The sequence below is a fragment of the Zophobas morio genome, unplaced genomic scaffold (genome assembly GCF_036711695.1).
Source record: "Zophobas morio isolate AGI-343-1 ecotype UQ-CSIRO unplaced genomic scaffold, CSIRO_AGI_Zmor_V1 ptg000010l, whole genome shotgun sequence".
Lineage (NCBI taxonomy): Eukaryota > Metazoa > Arthropoda > Insecta > Coleoptera > Tenebrionidae > Zophobas > Zophobas morio.
This window is the reverse complement of record NW_026972115.1, coordinates 6,460,081-6,480,472: the sequence shown is the minus strand read 5'-3', so window position 1 is coordinate 6,480,472 and position 20,392 is coordinate 6,460,081. Positions and strand designations below refer to the sequence as shown.

Here is a 20,392-nt window from a genome sequence, read left to right as displayed (position 1 = left end):
GCTTGTAATATTCTGGTAAATCTAGTGTCAATTTGTCGAAAGTAAAACGCGTCGTTAAAAATATTATGACATTTTTTCTATTGTAGTTAATTTTATTCCTACTTAGAAACACTGTTGCCAACATAAGTCGAGGAGTCCTCAACGGTCATTTAATTTAAATTATGACGCTTCTCTATGTTCTCTGGTTTCAATCTTACAATATTATCTATGTCATGTTTATTTTGACTTGAATAAATGCACTATAATAACCTTAGCCATTGTGATGCACCGATGTCGCCGACAGAGCACGTACTCGCCATAAACAATTCTTTGAAATGTTCAACATAGTCAACATTTGATATTTTGTGATGTGCTAGTCCGCCCCTGAAATTTCCGCAACAATCGTAAATCCGGCCAAATCGTAAATCTCGCCTTCCGTCATATTAAAATTAACTGTCGCTCTTAACACAAAATTGAGGGTAATTTTGGGTCGTTCATAAAACGATGAGCCCATTCTGCGCCGATCGCTCGTAAATTCAAGAGTCGATCAAAACATAAGTAATAAAGATAAATCTGGGACACTTCGGGTTTACGACGCGCGTCGTTCATAAATATTGAGAAACTGGAAAAATGTACGCACAATGAGCATCGCACTACGAGAAACATTCAATAACAACGCAAGACACGAGTAATAAAACGCGACACAAAGGTCGCCCCATGAATATTAATGGACAGAAGTCGCATGACTATTGTTTGCTTGTAAATGTAAAAGTGATAATATGAATGACAATTGGGCCGAAGAAAAAATAAATTGTTACTTCATTGTTGTCGTTTCGTCATTTATCTCTCATACAAGATTTATTCTCGCGGTTGTCTTTCAGGTATTGTTCCTTCCACGCGTTAAGTATAGCGGTTGCTCGCGAGAAATGGAAAGTTCTAAAATTACGGTTTTATCGAAATGTGCGACCCTATTAACCCAAAGACCTGGCGATAAATTAGTCGGATGAAATTGCCTGCTGCAGTTTATAACTGGGACTTACGGCCAATTTCCGTTGTTAATTAAATTACTACAAAAATATCTTCCACGACAACAACAGCAACGACGTGGCCTGGAAATATTTCCGTTTAGCTTTGGAAACATCGACGCCGGGTTTAAAACTTTCAACAGCTTCAACGTGACCTGCTGTCTATAAAAAGAACAATAATTAAAGCGAATTCGATGGTGACAGCACCAGGAAGTGCGGCATTTTGATGCCGTTCGACGATTTCATAAATAACTAACGCTGCATGAAAAAACACCCAGATTACAAGGTGTACACATACTTTCGTAATATGCGATTATAATTGGGACTTCGCGTGGATTTGTTCCTCGTTATGCAAAGAACCGATTATCTCACGTGTGTTATAAAACTCATACGAAAAAATGCCGCTATTTCAATATTCCGAATGGATACAACGTACGTACACATTTTTACAAAGACACGAGAAAATGCAGCATTCCAACGTAACTAGATACTTCCTTGTGACTTGTTGATATTGTATTTATTTTTAACGCCTCATTCATCTAAACCTAGATAGCCACCCATTCAAAACTGCGCTTTAAAAAAAATCCGATCTGCCTCGTGGCGAAAAATAAAGTCCGAGGTAGTTCAAACAAAGATTTTATTAGAGCCATCACTCGAAGTATCTCATCGTCGTAAACGCTCCGAAAATGTTTGTAGCGCACTTTTTTACTACACGACTTAAAAGTTTTTTTTCTGAAAGGTGCTTCCACTTTGCGCCTACGCGTCTTCAATAATTCAGAATAAAATTTCACGGCTGAAAAGCGAAAAGAACTGCCATTCTAAAATTAGACGTCAAACATAATTGGTATCAAGTCGGGTGCAAAGCGCACAATTGAGCTATTTAAAACCATTTAGTTATCGGCTGGATGGTGTTAAGGTTTCGGCAATAAAATGGGAGTTTTTGTTATTGACTGTGACGGGGATAAATGACTTTAATTGAGAAAAATGCTTGCATGGAATGACAGAAATCGATACAGAAATATGTTTGATATATTTCGTATCAAAAACAAAAATAATAACAGTAGGAACAAAGTCGACACGAATAAAATTCCGTGACAAAACACCATATACACACAGATCGATCATTTTCCCCTCTGTTGTGTACCCAAGACTTGACTATTTTAACAGTTCGGGCAGCTTCTGGATTAATTACAGACTCGATTCACAAAAAATCGGGCGAACCTTTCACTGCATTATCCGTCCGATCGCAAAAAACGAAAACATGATAATAACGTGAAGGATATGGCAATAAACTTCTAAATATTATAAAATTAATGCATGTAATCAAAGGAGTCATTAAACCAAAACAAATTAATATAAGCCGCGGTTTTAATTTGTGATAAAAATAAAAAAACATTAATTTATGGAATAACTGTACGATACGCCTACTTAGGCTTTAAATATAAAACTTTTACGAGCCATATTTTCAATGAGAAAAACCGTGGGACTCCGCTTGGCAAAACTCGAATTATTCCGATTTCTCTGGAACTACAAAATAGTCATAGTGTTCTCGGTGTCACAGCTCTTACAACACGAAAAAGTAGGTCCCTCGTTTTCGTTTGTTGGCGTTTCTATTAGACAAATAATTTCTGAAATCTACTAGACTGCTTGTCAAATTTTAAACGCATTTGTTTAATAGGGTGTGGATTACTGACCGAAATTTGTCTGATTCATCCCCACCAACACCTCGATGACGTCAACTACAAATCATTCCAAGAATTAAATCGCACGTCAAGTGGCACCGAATTTTTTGGTTATGAATTGGTTTTTAACGTAAATTTTAATCAATGGATTCGTTTGTCCACTTTCAGATAGCGGATTTAGCAGAAGTTTTTGCGGTTTCACGTCCGTCCTACAACATAATCTTGTTTTTCTTCTAGATCAAAACACTATGGATAGTAGGGTGATTCAAAAAAAAAAAAATAATTTTTTTTTTCGTGTCAAAGAGGTTCAAAAGTTTCTTTTCAACGTAAAAAAATACCAGTTAAAAGTTGAGCTCTTAATATTAATATTAAGACCGTCCGCATCGCGTTTTTCTATTTCCCATAAGAATAACATGGGAAAATTTTTGTTTGCACCTTCTGATTTTTATTGCTAGCCCGTCGTGTGTCGTGAAAAAAATTCAATCACATATTTTTATAGAGAATTGAACGCTCTACAAAAAGTGTCTCCTATGATTTTGCGAGAAACCTGACTATGATTTTTTAACCCACTGATGCTGAAAATGTTCGGAAAGAGTTTTACTGGCCTTATTATAGCATAAAATTATAAACAATTACTGTTTAAAAAACTAAATTTAAAATGTGTATAAATTTTTGTGGTGATTTATTCCAATAAGACCATCAAATTTATTGTAATGCATCAAAAACGTAAAAATTTGGATAAATTTAACTTTAGCCTAAAATAACTCTTCAACTATCAGGTTTCTCGCACAATCATAGGAGACACTTTTTGTAGAGCGTTCAATTCTCTATAAAAACATGTGATTGAATTTTTTTCACGACACACGACGGGCTAGCAATAAAAATCAGAAGGTGCAAACAAAAATTTTCGCATGTTATTCTCATGGGAAATAGAAAAACGCGATGCGGACGGTCTTAATATTAATATTAAGAGCTCAAATTTTAACTGGTATTTTTTTACGTTGAAAAGAAACTTTTGAACCTCTTTGCACGAAAAAAAAATTATTTTTTTTTTTTGAATCACCCTAATGGATAGGTGTTATAAAATATTATTTTGTGTAGTGTGTTGTGTACTTTTGTAAATAAATTATTACTATTATTATTATTAAAATAAGGGCCCACAAATGGCGTAAAACCTTCTCCCGGGGACCAAATAAAACTTTCTCCCGGGGACCAAATGTCTTCTTTTTATTGTGAAACCTTCTCGGGGGTTCCAACTGTCTTTTATTAAAAATGTAAAACCTTCTCGGGGGCGCCAAATGTCTGTTTTTTATGTGAAACCTTCTCGGGGCTCCAGACTGGCTTTTTTAAAAATGTAAAACCTTCTCGGGGTCCCAACTGGCTTTTTTAAAAATGTAATAGCTTCTTAGGGGCGTTAAGTATCTTTTTTATGTTAAACCTTCTCCGGGCTTCCGACTGTCTTTTTTAAAAATGTAACACCTTCTCGGGGTCCCAACTGGCTTTTTTAAAAATGTAAAACCTTCTCAGGGCTCCTAATTGTCTTTTTTAAAAATGTAAAAGCTTCTTGGGGGCGTCAAATATCTTTTTTATGTGAAACCTTCTCGGGGCTCTCGACTGTCCTTTTTAAAAATGTAAAACCTTCTCGGGACTCCCAACTGTCTTTTTTAAAAATGTAAAACCTTTTCGGGGACCCCAAATGTCTTTTTTTTATCTGAAACCTTCTCGGGGCTCCCAACTGTGGTTTTTGAAAATGTGAAACCTTTTCGGGGCTCCCAAGTGGTTTATTTTTTTAAATGTAAAACCTTCTCGGGGACCCCAAATATATTTTTTTAATATGAAACCTTCTCGGGACTTCCTACTGTCTTTTTTAAAAATGTAAAACCTTCTTGGGGCTCCCAACTGTCTTTTTTAAAAATGCAAAACCTTCTCGGGGATTCCAACTGTCGTTTTTAAAAATGTGAAACCTTCTTGGGGCTCCCAACTGTGTTTTTTAAAAATGTGAAACCTTCTCGGGGCTCCCAAGTGGTTTATTTTTTAATATGAAACCTTCTCGGGACTCCCAACTATCTTTTTTAAAAATGTAAAACCTTCTCGGGGGAGTCAAATATCTTTTTTTTTTAATGTAAAACCTTCTCAGGGGGGCCAAATGGCTTCTTTTAATTGTGTAATCTTCTCGGGGGTTGCAACTGTCTTTTTTAAAAATGTAAAACCTTCTCGGGGCTTCCAACTGTGTTTTTTAAAAATGTGAAACCTTCTCGGGGCTCCCAAGTGGTTTATTATTTTAAATGTAAAACCTTCTCGGGGCTCCCAACTGTGTTTTTTAAAAATGTGAAACCTTCTCGGGGCTCCCAAGTGGTTTATTTTTTTAATATGAAACCTTCTCGGGACTCCCAACTATCTTTTTTAAAAATGTAAAACCTTCTCGGGGGAGTCAAATATCTTTTTTTTTAATGTAAAACCTTCTCAGGGGGGCCAAATGGCTTCTTTTAATTGTGTAATCTTCTCGGGGGTTGCAACTGTCTTTTTTAAAAATGTAAAACCTTCTCGGGGCTTCCAACTGTGTTTTTTAAAAATGTGAAACCTTCTCGGGGCTCCCAAGTGGTTTATTATTTTAAATGTAAAACCTTCTCGGGGCTCCCAACTGTGTTTTTTAAAAATGTGAAACCTTCTCGGGGCTCCCAAGTGGTTTATTTTTTTAATATGAAACCTTCTCGGGACTCCCAACTATCTTTTTTAAAAATGTAAAACCTTCTCGGGGGAGTCAAATATCTTTTTTTTTAATGTAAAACCTTCTCAGGGGGGCCAAATGGCTTCTTTTAATTGTGTAATCTTCTCGGGGGTTGCAACTGTCTTTTTTAAAAATGTAAAACCTTCTCGGGGCTTCCAACTGTGTTTTTTAAAAATGTGAAACCTTCTCGGGGCTCCCAAGTGGTTTATTATTTTAAATGTAAAACCTTCTCGGGGCTCCCAACTGTGTTTTTTAAAAATGTGAAACCTTCTCGGGGCTCCCAAGTGGTTTATTTTTTTAATATGAAACCTTCTCGGGACTCCCAACTATCTTTTTTAAAAATGTAAAACCTTCTCGGGGGAGTCAAATATCTTTTTTTTTAATGTAAAACCTTCTCAGGGGGGCCAAATGGCTTCTTTTAATTGTGTAATCTTCTCGGGGGTTGCAACTGTCTTTTTTAAAAATGTAAAACCTTCTCGGGGCTTCCAACTGTGTTTTTTAAAAATGTGAAACCTTCTCGGGGCTCCCAAGTGGTTTATTATTTTAAATGTAAAACCTTCTCGGGGCTCCCAACTGTGTTTTTTAAAAATGTGAAACCTTCTCGGGGCTCCCAAGTGGTTTATTTTTTTAATATGAAACCTTCTCGGGACTCCCAACTATCTTTTTTAAAAATGTAAAACCTTCTCGGGGGAGTCAAATATCTTTTTTTTTAATGTAAAACCTTCTCAGGGGGGCCAAATGGCTTCTTTTAATTGTGTAATCTTCTCGGGGGTTGCAACTGTCTTTTTTAAAAATGTAAAACCTTCTCGGGGCTTCCAACTGTGTTTTTTAAAAATGTGAAACCTTCTCGGGGCTCCCAAGTGGTTTATTATTTTAAATGTAAAACCTTCTCGGGGCTCCCAACTGTGTTTTTTAAAAATGTGAAACCTTCTCGGGGCTCCCAAGTGGTTTATTTTTTTAATATGAAACCTTCTCGGGACTCCCAACTATCTTTTTTAAAAATGTAAAACCTTCTCGGGGAAGTCAAATATCTTTTTTTTTTTAATGTAAAACCTTCTCAGGGGGGCCAAATGGCTTCTTTTAATTGTGTAATCTTCTCGGGGGTTGCAACTGTCTTTTTTAAAAATGTAAAACCTTCTCGGGGCTTCCAACTGTGTTTTTTAAAAATGTGAAACCTTCTCGGGGCTCCCAAGTGGTTTATTATTTTAAATGTAAAACCTTCTCGGGGCTCCCAACTGTGTTTTTTAAAAATGTGAAACCTTCTCGGGGCTCCCAAGTGGTTTATTTTTTTAAATGTAAAACCTTCTCGGGGGTCCCAAATGTATTTTTTTTTAAGAATGTGAAACCTTCTCGGGGCTCCCAACTATGTTTTTTAAAAATGTAAAACCTTCTCTGGGGTCCCAAATGTATTTTTTTTAAGAATGTGAAACCTTCTCGGGGACCCCAAATGTCTTTTTTTTATCTAAAACCTTTTCGGGGCTCCCAATTGTCTTTTTTAAAAATGTAAAACCTTCTCGGGGGAGTCAAATATCATTTTTTTTAATGTAAAGCCTTCTCAGGGGGGCCAAATGGCTTATTTCAATTGTGAAATCTTCTCGGGGGTTGCAACTGTCTTTTTTAAAAATGTAAACTTTCTCGGGGGCGCCAAATGTCTTTTTTTTATGTGAAACCTTCTCGGGACTCCCAATTGTTTTTTTGTTTTTCAGATAGCGGATTCATTCGAAGTTTTTGTGGTTTCACGTCCGTCCCACAACATAATCTTGTTTCTCTTGTAGACAGATCAAGACACTATGGATACGTATTATAAAATATTATTTTGTGTAGTGTGTTGTGTACTTCTGTAAATAAATTATTACTATTATTATTATTAATATAAGGGCGCACAAATGGCGAATGTCGAAAATCATCTAAATATAAAACGTCACCGGTTGACACAATGCCGACCCACGCCTACTGTTTATTTTTATTTTATTAGAGAATCGGAAATGCTGTCGCAACGGACCCCAAAAAGGCAAACAGCCTCCATGTTTCGGTTGTGTTTTTCAGCGAAAATGGCCTTTATGCCCTGCGTACGCCTACAAGCGGCCTTTCTCTCTTGTTTGCGGGCGCCAGAGCGAGACAGAGGGCCAAACTTGCAAGAAATTCGGAAGAAAACATCCTCGTAGACCAAACGTTTTTTCCCAAAAATCGTCATATTACTCGAACGCATTATCGCCTTATCAGGTATCGATAAATCTCGTTGCGAAATAAGCGAAACCGAAACCCCGTCTCATCCGAGCCGGCCCTGGCTGTGCCCCTTAAGCCCAATTATGGGCAAATTGCGTAAGCGCCTTTGATCTTTATGGCAAAAACTCGCCTGCTCTCATTACACATAATTAAAAACGGGTTTCGATCAGTCATTCCGCGCCGCTCTCTTCCACAAATCCGCGGCGGTCCGAAATCCCAAAACATTGAATCAACCCCTCACCTTCATGTCCTGTATGATCTGCTGGAAGAGCCCGCCGAGGGCTCCGGATTCCCGTTCGATGTGGCCTTCCATGACTTACGCACTCACAATCACTGAAACACGTCTTTAGTCGTCGATTTCGCTGTTGAACCACTGGTGTTTATGTCTTTCCGAACCCAAACATCGCGGACATCGAAGCGAACGAGACTTTTTCACTTAACCTCCGGAATTCGCGGATAAATGCACATCGAGTGAATGGGGTTGGCACGGGTGGCGGATTTCGCGCGGTCGGCGCGGGTTTCGCAGGTGAGACGAACGAGAAATGGAGGATGTGAACGATTTACATCGCGATTCCCAAACAAACCACCATTACGACATTGCTCTCGTTTTGAGTGTGTTTTCTTTCTATTATTACGACATCTCCCCTCTTCGTGCAGGCGCAGGGATGGGAGAACGAGCGGCGGGAGGGAGGTGCAGTGGCGACATCTGGGTACGAGAAGCGCAAGAACGAAATAAGACGTGCAGAGACCGATATGAAGTGCCGAGTTCCAGTTTGAAATATCGTTATAAAGAGTCGTAATTAAGTGTGCATTATTTTTAATACTTTGTGCATTAAATTTACTATGTTGTGCCATAAGTTTTTGCATTTTGTGCGTTATACTAAGTGCAAACTGGAATAATAAAATTATTGTTTTGGGCAATGATTTTCTGTACTGCGTGCATTATTGAAACTGTATAGAAAATAACAAACAAAAATAGACCTGCTGTATTAAAATGTATTTTATGAATGCATACAAAATTAACAAAAACATAAGATATTTATAGCAAAAAAGTAGCTAAACAAATTAAAAGTTTTGAAAAAATTAATAAAGAAACTTAAAATAAACATTCTTTCATCAAGAAACTTAATTACTAAACATTATTAATTTAGTGAATAATAATTAAAGGTTTTTTTGCTTTAGTCTTTTAAAGAGTGAGAGTGTAATGCCCACTTTACTGTGAACTAATGCACATTTTAGTAATTTACGGAACATTTGAAATGCTCGTTTATTTTTTCTCAAATACAAATTGAATTATTAAAGAAACAGTTATTTTAACGAATGAGCAAATTTAATTAAATAATTCTAAATTGCATTATTTATTGCGCAAATAGGAAAAATAATCTGCCTTTATTTTATTTATTGCCCTTTCAGTTTTACAAATGCTGAAATAGTTTCTTCTGTGCTCAAATGTTTTTAATAATGCTGGGACTTATTTCACATTTCATTAAAACTAGTGCGCATTTAAATTGTTCTCTATTGTTAATAACATGATACAGTTAGAGCAGAGAACATAGAGAAATAGTTAAATAGGAATAAAATTAACTACAATAGAAACAATGTCATAATATTTTTAACGACGCGTTTTACTTTCGACAAATTGACACTAGATTTACCAGAATATTACCAGCTGCTTACTGTTTCCTTCACTTTAATTCAGGTCACACAAATTACAGTTCGTCGTCTGAGAACTTGTTTGATCTACAGACCCGAGCGCACTCAGGCCAATGTCGACTCTAAGCGTTCGGAAACGATTTGATTAATAAGCCATGATCCTTGATCTGATACACATCCTAACCGGTTTCGACCATAATTTCTTGTTGTTTCGACTTTCGAATTCTCAGTTTTTCGAAATTTTAGTTTGGGGACTTTTCAGTTTACTCCTATTTATTATTCAATTTTTGGATATTACAATTTCTCAATTTTTCAATTTCTCGGTTTTCAGTTTTTCTATTCAATTTTAAGAATTTTTAAATATTTGGATTTTTCAATTTTTCACTTTTATAAACTCTTTATTTGTTGATTTTTCAATACTGATTTTTCAGGTTTTTTGGTTTTTCCATTTTTTCAGGTTTCGATTTTTCAACTTCACTTTTTTGATTTTTCGAATTCTCAATTGTTCAATTTTTTAATTCCTCAATTTTTGGACATTTCAGTTTTGGGATTTTTCAGTTTACTTATTATTCAATTTTGCGATCTTACGATTTTGCAGGTTTTTGATTTTTCAATTTTTCGTTTTGTTTAATCGCTTTTTTGATTTTTCGTTTTCTCAATTTTTCGATTCTTTAGGTTCTCAGTTTTTGGATATTTTAGTTTTGTAATTTTTCAGTTTTTCGATTCGTCAGTTTTTCTTTCATTTTTCAGTTTTGGGATTTTTCAATATTACTGTTATTTGACTTTTCCATTTTTTAACTTCTGGATTTTCGATGTGTCGACTTTTTGTTTTTTCGATTTTTAAATTTTAGATTTCTCAATTTTTTGTTATTTTAATTTTTCAATATTTAAAATTTTAGATTTTTCGATTTCTCGATTTTTCATTTCAGCTCTTCCATATTTCAATTTTTCAAATGTTCCGATTTCTTAATCTTTCGATTTTTCTACTTTTCTGTTTTTCAATTGTCGTTTTTTTAAATTTTTCGATTTTTAAATTTTAGATTTGTCAGTTTTTTGATATTTTAGTTTTTCAATATAAAAAATTTTAGATTTTTGGTTTCTCAATTTTTCATTTCAGTTCTTCGATATTTCCGTTTTTCATGTTTTCGAATTTTTCAAAGGTTTTGATTTCTTAATCTATCGATTTTTCGACTGCCAGGTTTTAGATTTTCTGTTTTTCAGTTGTCATTTTTTCAAATTTTCGATTTTTCAATTTTTTCAGTTTGATATTTATGAACTATCATTTTTTTTGATTTTTCAGAGATTTTGATTTTGACATTTCTTGACTTTCAAGGGTTTCGATATTCCTGTTCAATTCCTTTTTATTTTTTAGTTATTTTAAGGCTTCGATTTTTCGACTTCACTTTTTGGATTTTTCGATTGCTCAATTTTTCTATTTTTTAGGTTCTCAGTTTTTGGATATTTCAGTTTTCGGATTTTTCAGGTTTTCCTTTTTCAGTTTCTCTTGCGTTTTTCAGTTTTTCGATATCTCAGTTTTGGGATTTTTCAATATTTCGATTCTTCGACTTTTCGATTTTTGACTCCTGGATTTTTCGATGTGTCGATTATTTTACTTTTTTGATTTTTCAGTTCAATTCTTCGATATTTGAATGTTTCAAGTTTTCAAATTTTTCAAATGTTTCGATTTCTTAATCTTTTGATTTTTCGACTTCCCGGTTTTAGATTTTCTGTTTTTCATTTGTCATTTTGTCAAATTTTCGATTTTTTAATTTTTCAAATTTGACTTTCATAAATTCTCAATTTTTCGATTTTTCAATTAATCGATGTTTTGATTTTCCCATTTCTTGACTTTCGAGGGTTTCGATATTCCTGTTCTTCAATTCTTTAATTTTTCGATTTTTCATTTTTTAGTTTTTTTAAGGTTTCGATTTTTCGAATTCACTTTTTGGATTTTTCGATTGCTCAATTTTTCGATTTTTTAGGGTCTCAGTTTTTAGATATTTCAGTTTTCGGATTTTTCAGGTTTTCCATTTTTCAATTTCTCTTTCATTTTTCAGTTTTTCGATATTTCAGTTTTGGGATTTTTCAATATTTCGATTCTTCGACTTTTCGATTTTTGACTCCTGGATTTTTCGATGTGTTGATTATTTTACTTTTTCGATTTTTCAATTTTTCGATTTCTCGATTTTTCAATTCAGTTCTTCGATATTTGAATTTTTCAAGTTTTCGAATTTTGCAAATGTTTCGATTACTTTATCTTTTGATTTTTCGACTTCCCGGTTTTAGATTTTCTGCTTTTCAATTGTCATTTTGTCAAATTTTCGATTTTTCAATTAATCGATGTTTTGATTTTACCATTTCTTGACCTTCGAGTGTTTCGATTTTCCTGTTATTCGGTTCAATTTTTATATTTTTGAGGTTTTTGATTTTTCTATTTTTCGATTTTTTAAGGTTTCTATTTTTCGACTTCACTTTTTTGATTTTTCGATTTTTCAGTTTTTAGATATTGCAGTTCGAGGATTTTTCAATAATTCAATTCTTCGGCTTTTGTATTTTTGACTTTTGGATTTTTCGATGTGTCTACCTTTTTACGTTTTCGATTTTTCAATTTTAGATTTTTCAATATTTCAAATTATAGATAGGTTTTTCGATTTCTCGATTTTTCATTTCAGCTCCTCCATATATCAATTTTTCAAATGTTTCGATTTTTTAATCTTTCGATTTTTCTACTTCTCGGTTTTAGATTTTCTGTTTTTCAATTGTCGTTTTTTCAATTTTTCAATTTTTAAATTTTAGATTTTGGATATTTCATTTTTCGAATTTTTCAGGTTTTCAATTTTTCAGTTTCTCTTTTTTCATTTATCAGTTTTTCGATATCTCAGTTTTGGGATTTTTCAACATTTCGATTCTTCGGCTTTTTGATTTTTGACTACTGGATTTTTCGATGTTGATTATTTTACTTTTTTTTTCAATTTTTCGATTTTTAAATTTTAGATTTTTGAATTTTTAAAATGATACATTTTTCGATTTCTCGATTTTTCATTTCAGCTCCTCCATATTTCAACTTTTCAAATGTTTCGATTTTTTAATCTTTCGATTTTTTAATCTTTCGATTTTTCTACTTCTCCGTTTTAGATTTTCTGTTTTTCAATTGTCGTTTTTTCAATTTTTCAATTTTTAAATTTTAGATTTTGGATACTTAATTTTTCGGATTTTTCAGGTTTTCAATTTTTCAGTTTCTCTTTTTTCATTTTTCAGTTTTTCGATATCTCAGTTTTGAGATTTTTCAACATTTCGATTCTTCGGCTTTTTGATTTTTGACTACTGGATTTTTCGATGTTGATTATTTTACTTTTTTTTTTCAATTTTTCGATTTTTAAATTTTAGATTTTTTAATTTTTAAAATTTTAGATTTTTCGATTTCTCGATTTTTCAGTTCAGTTCTTTGATATCTGAATTTTTCAAGTTTTCGAATTTTTCAAATGTTTCGATTTCTTAATCTTTTGATTTTTCCACTTCCCGGTTTTAGATATTCTGTTTTTCAATTGTCATTTTGTCAAATTTTCGATTTTTTTATTTTTCAAATTTGACTTTCATAAACTCTCAATTTTTCGATTTTTCATTTAATCGATGTTTTGATTTTCCCATTTCTTGACCTTCGAGGGTTTCGATTTTCCTGTTGTTCAGTTCTTTAATTTTTTGACTTTTCAAGTTTTTGATTTTTCACGTTTTCGATTTTTTAAGATTTCTATTTTTCGACTTCACTTTTTTGATCTTTCGATTTTTCAATTTTTAGATATTTCAGTTTTAGGATTTTTCAATAATTCAATTCTTCGCCTTTTCTATTTTTGACTTCTGGATTTTTCGATGTGTCTATCTTTTTACTTTTTCGATTTTTCAATTTTTGGGTTTTTAAATTTTAGATTTTTCAATCTTTTGATATTTAAATTTTTCGATATTTCTTAATCTTTCGATTTTTCGACTTCCTGGTTTTAGATGTTCTGTTTTTCAATTGTCATTTTGTTAAATTTTCGATTTTTCAATTAATCGATGTTTTGATTTACCCATTTCTTGACCTTCGAGTGTTTGGATTTTCCTGTTCTTCAATTCTTTAATTTTTTTGATTTTTCAGGTTTTTGATTTTTAAATTTTTCGATTTTTTAAGATTTATATTTTTCGATCTCACTTTATTGATTTTTCGATTTTTCAGTTTTTAGATATTTCAGTTTTAGGATTTTTCAATAATTCTATTCTTCGGCTTTTCTATTTTTGACTTCTGGATTTTTCGATTTCTACTTTTTCGATTTTTTAATTTTTGGATTTTTAAATTTTAGATCTTTTGATATTTAAATTTTTCAATATTTCTTAATCTTTCGATTTTTCGGCCTCCTGGTTTTAGATGTTCTGTTTTTCAATTTTTCGATTTATTAATTTTTCATTCCCGATTTATCGAGATTTGATCGTTCAGGTTTTCGATTTATCAGTTTTTCAATTTTTTATTTTGGCCTATTTCGGTTTCTCAGTTTTTCCAGTTTTCCATTTTTTCGTTTTTTGATTTTTCCGCTTTTCCAATTTTTCAACTTTTAACTTTTTGTTTGTCGATTTCTCTATTTTTCGATTTTTCGACTTCATCACTTTTCGATTTCTCGTTCTCTTGATCTTTCAATCTCTCAATTTTTCAAATTTTTTAGTTTTTTGATTTCTCGATTTATCTAGATTTGGACTTTTAGATATTTTGATTGTCAATTTCTCAGTTTATTTTTTAACTTTTCGATTTTTCGATTTTGGCCTATTCGGTTTCTCAATTGTTCGACTTTTCGACTCCACGATTTCTTGATCTTTTGATTTTTCGGTTTTTCGATTATTAGATTTCTTCATTTTTCGAATTTTCGATTATTTTGATATTTCAGTTTTTTTCTCACTGTTAAAATCATACAGTGTATCGAAAACAACGGCAAAAAATTGTCACTAAAAACATTTAAAAATTCATACAAAATAGAACACAGTGTTTCCAAAACATTTTCCCGAAAAAAATCCATTGGGTTATTACGATTTCAATAATATTCGTAGTTTAAGACATTTTGCTAGTATAAAACACAAATAAAGAATTAGTTCTTAGTTAAACAAAATATGTAAAATCATCTAAATATGTACCAAAAATATTCGTACGTCGTTATAAAAATCGACCATCACATCGCTTCTGAATGCTTAGAGTCGACATTGGCCTGAGCGCGCTCTGGTCTGTAGATCAAACAAGTTCTCAGGCGACGAGTTGTAGTGTATGTCGCATCTATATTAATCTATAGTTAGAGTACTATGAAGGGAGGGAGGGAGACAGTGTTAATGGAATGAATTTCATCGATTTCGCTCCACTAGACGATGAAACAACAACACTAACAGCTCATTTAATTACTACCCAAATATCACACTCCAACCCAGACCCCAAAAACTTAGCCCCAAAATGCACATCTTCGACAAGTTCGTCCACAGCATCAGCGTCGTCCTCCTCCAGAACCAGCTTCTGGGCACCACCACCCTAACAATCTCCAACCGCAAGTTCCAGAAATCCAAACCCCGAACCATCTTCATCCTCATCGCAATGTCGCTGTTCCTCGTTTTCGCAGCACTCGTCTTCTACCAGAAGATCTACCTCGCTAACAACACCGTCCTCTACAAAAGCACCGACGTCATTCTCATCATCATCAACTCCATCTACGTTATAGCCGTCTGGTTGCACGCCCTCTTCAACAGCGACAAATTTTCGCACCTTTTGAACGCCATCATCACTTTCGATCGCAATTTGTACCAGTTCGGGGATGGCGTAGACTACACCAAGCAACGAAAACGCGACCTTTTGGAGTCTACCATACGTTACACCGTCGTGGTTTTCACGGTGGTGTCGTTTCTGGTCATCCGAGTCTACATATGTGGCGAAGAACTCCTCTTCGAGCTCCTACGGGACGTTCTACTCCTAATTAAAAGCGTCACTTGCCACCAAGCCGTCCAACTAGTTTCCATAATCAAAACCCGCTTGGAAATCCTGAACAAACATCTACGAGAATTGTTAGATTCTGAAGACAACCCGAGACGCAAAAATGGGCGCAAATTCAAAACTTTGTGCAAAATCTGCGACATGCATCACCACCTTATCAAAATCAACAAGCTTTTTAATAAAACTTTTGGGATGTTGTTGTTGGTGATGTTCGGGTTGAGCTTCGTCACGACTGTTCTTTGTTTTTTCTATATAAGCGCTAGTGTACAGACGGCCGAAACTGACTGGCAACACGGAACTTTGGCTATCATTTTGAGTATTCCGTTCCTGGGAGACGTGGTGTACGTCTGCAACGTTTGCTACAAAACCGTGGAAGAGGTATTTTATTGTTCGACGTTTCATAGCTCGTAGAATTTGACAGAGTGGGTCTTTTGTAGGCACATTTAATTGGAGAGTTGATACACAAGATTGAAACCGAAGATGAGGATGTTATCGACGAAGTGGAAATGTTTTCTTTGCAAATTTACAACGGCCCGATTGAGTTTAGCGCGGCACAGTTTTTCGCCATCGATCACACTTTGATTTTTTCGGTAAGTTGACAAGAAAGTGTTATAAATCTGACTTTTGTTGTAGATTATCGGGGGGATCACAACTTATATAATAATTTTAATTCAATTGTCGTCCACACTGCTCGCTAAATAAATCTAATTGGAAGAAATGTAATTTAAAATACATTACACAATCGTTTAATAAACATAAATTAAAACTAATTTAATAAAAATCGCTTTAATTAGAGTGCGCTGTCATTAAATTACGTGAAAGCACCTAATACTAATTGACTGATCATTACCTTAAAACAACACAATCGATCCAATGACCCACATTCCACCAAAAATGTCACCTTTTGAAAAATATACCAACAGCATCCAGATTCTCCTTGGCCACAACCGAATTCTCGGCATTGCGGTTTTTACCCCAACCAAAACCAAGTTCCGGAAATCAAGATCGCAGTGTTTTTTCAACATTGTAGCGATCTTGCTTTTTACAGCCTACTGCACCTACACAATTTACCTAAAAACGACAGTGCTCAAAGAAGGCCCGATTTTCCAAAGCACCGAACTAATCATGGTCGTTGGAAATTACATCTACGTGTCAAGTGCTTGGGTCTTGGCACTAACTAATCGCGAGAAAATGCAGCAACTCCATTGCAAAATAATCGACTTTGATGCAAACCTGGAAAAAATTGGGGGCTGCGTGGGCTACGAAAAGCAAAGACGGCGCGGTTTGGTGCAGATGATTACTAGATACGCGTTGGTGGTTTTTGTGACTTTGTATGTGTTTGTGGTGCGTGTGTATTTGCGGGGGTTTGAAGCGTACACTGAAATTGTCCGCACTGTGTTAAATGTGTATAAAACTGCGACGTGCCTTCAGAGTGTTCAGATTGTTTTAATGATTCAGCAGCGATTTGTGGAACTAAATAAAATTTTGGGAGAGTTGTTTGTTAAAGAAATTGAACAAAATCGGCTGAAGGTTTTGTGTGATATATGTGACATGCACAAAAATTTAGAGACGGTTGTGAAACACTTTAATTTGGTTTTTGGGACACAAATGGTACTTTTTTTTGGATTGACGTTTGTTTCGATCGCTATATGTTGTTTTTATATAATTTTCGCCGTAATGTCAAACCAGATGGATTATCTTTTTATCATGGGAATAGTTTTATTCTCGTTGCCGTTTTACAGCGACATGCTATATATCTGCGTTGCGTGCGATAAAACAATGGCCGAGGTATACCTTTGAAAAGTACTTTTTCAATTTTAATTTTACCTTCCAGGCAAACAATACTCAAAAAATTTTGCACTCGATACGAATGCCAGATTCTGCTACATCAGACAAAATTTCTATGTTTTTCTTCCAAGTCGTCGCTACGAAAAAAAGTGGTTTCAGTGGGGCAAAACTTTTTCCAATTAGTATATCTTTAATCGCTTCCGTAAGTGTTTGAAATGTTTACCTAAACTTACCTAAATCACTTTTTTTTTAATATATATTTCAGATAAGTGCAGCGATCACGACTTACACCATTCTTCTAGTACAAGCGACAAATTAAAATTAGGCTCTATCGATTCCTGCTCGACACGAACATTCTTAATTGCACTTTCCACACACGAAACAAATTAGTCTACATAAAACCCACCACAATGTGTCTTTTCCAAAAATACGTCAACGCGTTCAAGATACTTCACTTCCAAAACCAAATTTTGGGAATCACAGTCCTCAACACAACGAAAAACGGCTTCAAGAAATCGAACTTTCGAATTTATTGCAACCTCTTAGCCTTAATCCTGTTTTCAAACTACACCGTCTACACAATTTATACAAAAGCAACAATTTACAAAAGCCAACTGTTGCTACAAACTGTGGAACTCATAATGGTCGTCGCCAACTGCACGTACGTCGTAGCTGTGTGGTTACTCGCGATCACGAAACATCAAAAAACAATGCAGCTTTTGTCGAAAGTTATACATTTCGACCAAAACTTGCACAAAATGGGGGTTAGAATCAACTACCAGAAGCAGAAAAAGAGAAATTTGGTGCAACTACTGTTCAACAATTTAAAAATCGAAGAATTGGAAAACCAAAAAATCTAAACCGAGAACTTGAAAAATCGAATAATCGAGAAATCAAAACATTAAGGAAAACAAAAAAAATTAACGGAAAATCTAGAACTTAAAAATTGAAAAATTAAAATACCTATCGAAAAATTGAAAAACCGAGAAATCGAAAAATGGAAAAACTGAAACATTGCAAAATCTCAGAACTGAAATACTGAAAAACTGAAATATGGAAAGAAAATTGAAAAATCGAAAAAGTGAAAAAATTCAAAACTGAAATCTTGAAAAACTGAAAAATGGAAAGAAAATTGAAGAATCCCAGAAATTGAAAAATTGAAAAATCACAATTGAAGAAAGAATTGAAAAATCAAGAAATAGAGAAATGGGAAAATCAAACAATCAGTTCATCGAAAAATTGAAAAATCGAAAAATTTAGAAACGTCAAAAATTGAAAACTGAAAAGTAAAAAAAATTAAAAATCGTAAAACTGAAATATCGTAAAGTTAATAAATTGAAAAACTGAAAATTTTTGAAAAAAAAATCGTATCAAAAACTAAAAATTCAAAAAATCGAGAAATTGAACAATCAAAAAATAAAAACATTGAAATCCCAGTTGATAAATAGGAAAATTTAAAAAACAAAAATTTTAAAAATCCAAGAATTGAACAACAAAAGAAATCTAAGCCTGAAAACTCAGAAAATTGAATGATCGAGAACAAAAAATCTAAAATTTAAAAATTCGACAAATTGAAAAATCATGGAACTGAAAAATCGAAAAGTCGAGATAGTGAGAAATCTAAAAACCTAAAACTTTAAAAACTGAAAAATTAAAATATCGAAAAATTTAAAAACCAAGAAAACCCAATATCAAAAATTTGAAAAATTGAAAAAACGAAATACTGCAAAATTCTAAAGCTGAAATATTGAAAAACCTAAAAATGGAAGGAAAAGTAAAGAATCGAAACAGTGAAAAAATTCCAAACTGAAACATTGAAAAATTGAGAAATGGAAAAATCAAAAAAATTGGTCTAAAGAGTTTAGACAGTACTTCCATCGCTATCGGAAACGTGACGACTGCATGCCTATTATGTTTTTTTTTCACATTAGATTTCAAAGCATTCGGTTTTGTAATTCCTGATTAAAAATAAATCAATAAAATACATTTGCGCGTTCATTAAATTTTTTGAGTCACCCTGTATATCCGAATCCAAAAAATATGAATGGAATGATAAATTACAAGAAGAGACTCATCATATTTTGTAAATTTTAAATAGGATTATACGGCAAACTTTTGAGGTAACGTCATCAATTTTTTGGAGGGGATAAGCAAATATATTTTGACTAAAAATTGATTATGCCCTTTACAACCTTACAACATTTGCAAGATTTCAAAGCATTGGGTTCTGTAGTTCCTGATTAAATCAATAAAATAAATTTACGCATTCATTAATTTTTGGGGTCATTCTGTATATGCAAATCCAAAAAACATGAATGGAATGATAAATCACAAGAAGAGACTCATCATATTTTATACAATTTAGATAGGATTTATTCAGCAAAATTTTGAGGTGACGTCATCAATTTTTTAGAGGGGATAAGTAAATATATTGTGATTAAAACGGTCCTGGTTTAATAACAAAAAAATATTATTCGTCTATAAAACAAGCTCGTCTTAGACAGTATTCGTAAAAAAAATATATATGTCGTAAAAAAATTTTCGTATGCTGGTCCCGACTGCAATTATGGTTTAAATATTTTTTAGAAAATCCTGTCATGGATGTAGAAACATTTGTGACAGCCAAGAGGTTTTTTTGAGAACATTATCTTTGAATTTAGACCAAATTGAATAGACACTAGGCAACAGGCACATTTGGGCAAAAGAAAGAGAAATTAGGGTTACGGCTTCGGATTTTGGACGTATTTACAAACTTAGACCGACTACAGCAATAGCTAAAACTGTGGAGTCTCTGTTGACAGTACATTTAGAGGTAATAGTCATACCATTGTTTAAGTATATTGTGATAACCCAAACTTCCCGCCTTAAAATTTGACCTTGAAACAGTTTGAAAGGCCCGCGAAAAATTCAAAAATTTAAAGTTTGGCCTTGGCTGTGATCGTCTAACAAATGAGAACCTACGTTGTGTGTTTTTTTTTTTTGTTTTTGAAAAATGGCGGGAGGAAGTTCTTTCATACAAGTGCATACACTGTCGAGAGCGCAAGAAATAATTAACAGAAATTGTTTTGGAGGGGGGGGGAAACGGCACCACCCTCACAGGGGGAAATACGCTGCGAAGATTTACCCCTCAGCGCAAAAACCCCCTTGGTTTTATTCCCGGACGACCTAAATATTACATTTCAAACACCTTAAGATATGTGAAAGAAAACACTCGCGAATTGACAGACATACACATATGAAAACCGAACAAACACAAGACCTACACATATGTAAATTGGATGGCAGAACCCGAATCATTATGAGAGTGTGGCGATCGAAC

The 20,392-nt window shown here is 33.7% G+C and overlaps 2 protein-coding genes across 5 annotated transcripts in view; one reads left to right on the top strand and one right to left on the bottom strand.

Moving 5' to 3' along the window:
* Nucleotides 1-8,257, bottom strand: part of LOC135126294 (protein MTSS 2) — a 63,123-nt gene extending 54,866 nt beyond the window's left edge. For all 4 annotated transcript variants that reach the window (XM_064052231.1, XM_064052233.1, XM_064052232.1 and 1 more), the window contains exon 1: nucleotides 7,882-8,257. In XM_064052231.1, the coding sequence (XP_063908301.1) occupies nucleotides 7,882-7,953 (72 nt within the window). In that variant the 5' untranslated portion in view covers nucleotides 7,954-8,257. The remainder of the gene's footprint in view (nucleotides 1-7,881) is intronic.
* Nucleotides 8,258-14,754: 6,497 nt separating this feature from the next.
* LOC135126050 (putative gustatory receptor 28b) lies at nucleotides 14,755-15,987 on the top strand. Its single transcript, XM_064051840.1, has 3 exons — nucleotides 14,755-15,663; nucleotides 15,723-15,875; nucleotides 15,919-15,987. The coding sequence occupies exons 1-3, from the start codon at nucleotides 14,755-14,757 to the stop codon at nucleotides 15,985-15,987; spliced, it is 1,131 nt and encodes a 376-aa protein (XP_063907910.1).
* Nucleotides 15,988-20,392: the final 4,405 nt, after the last annotated feature.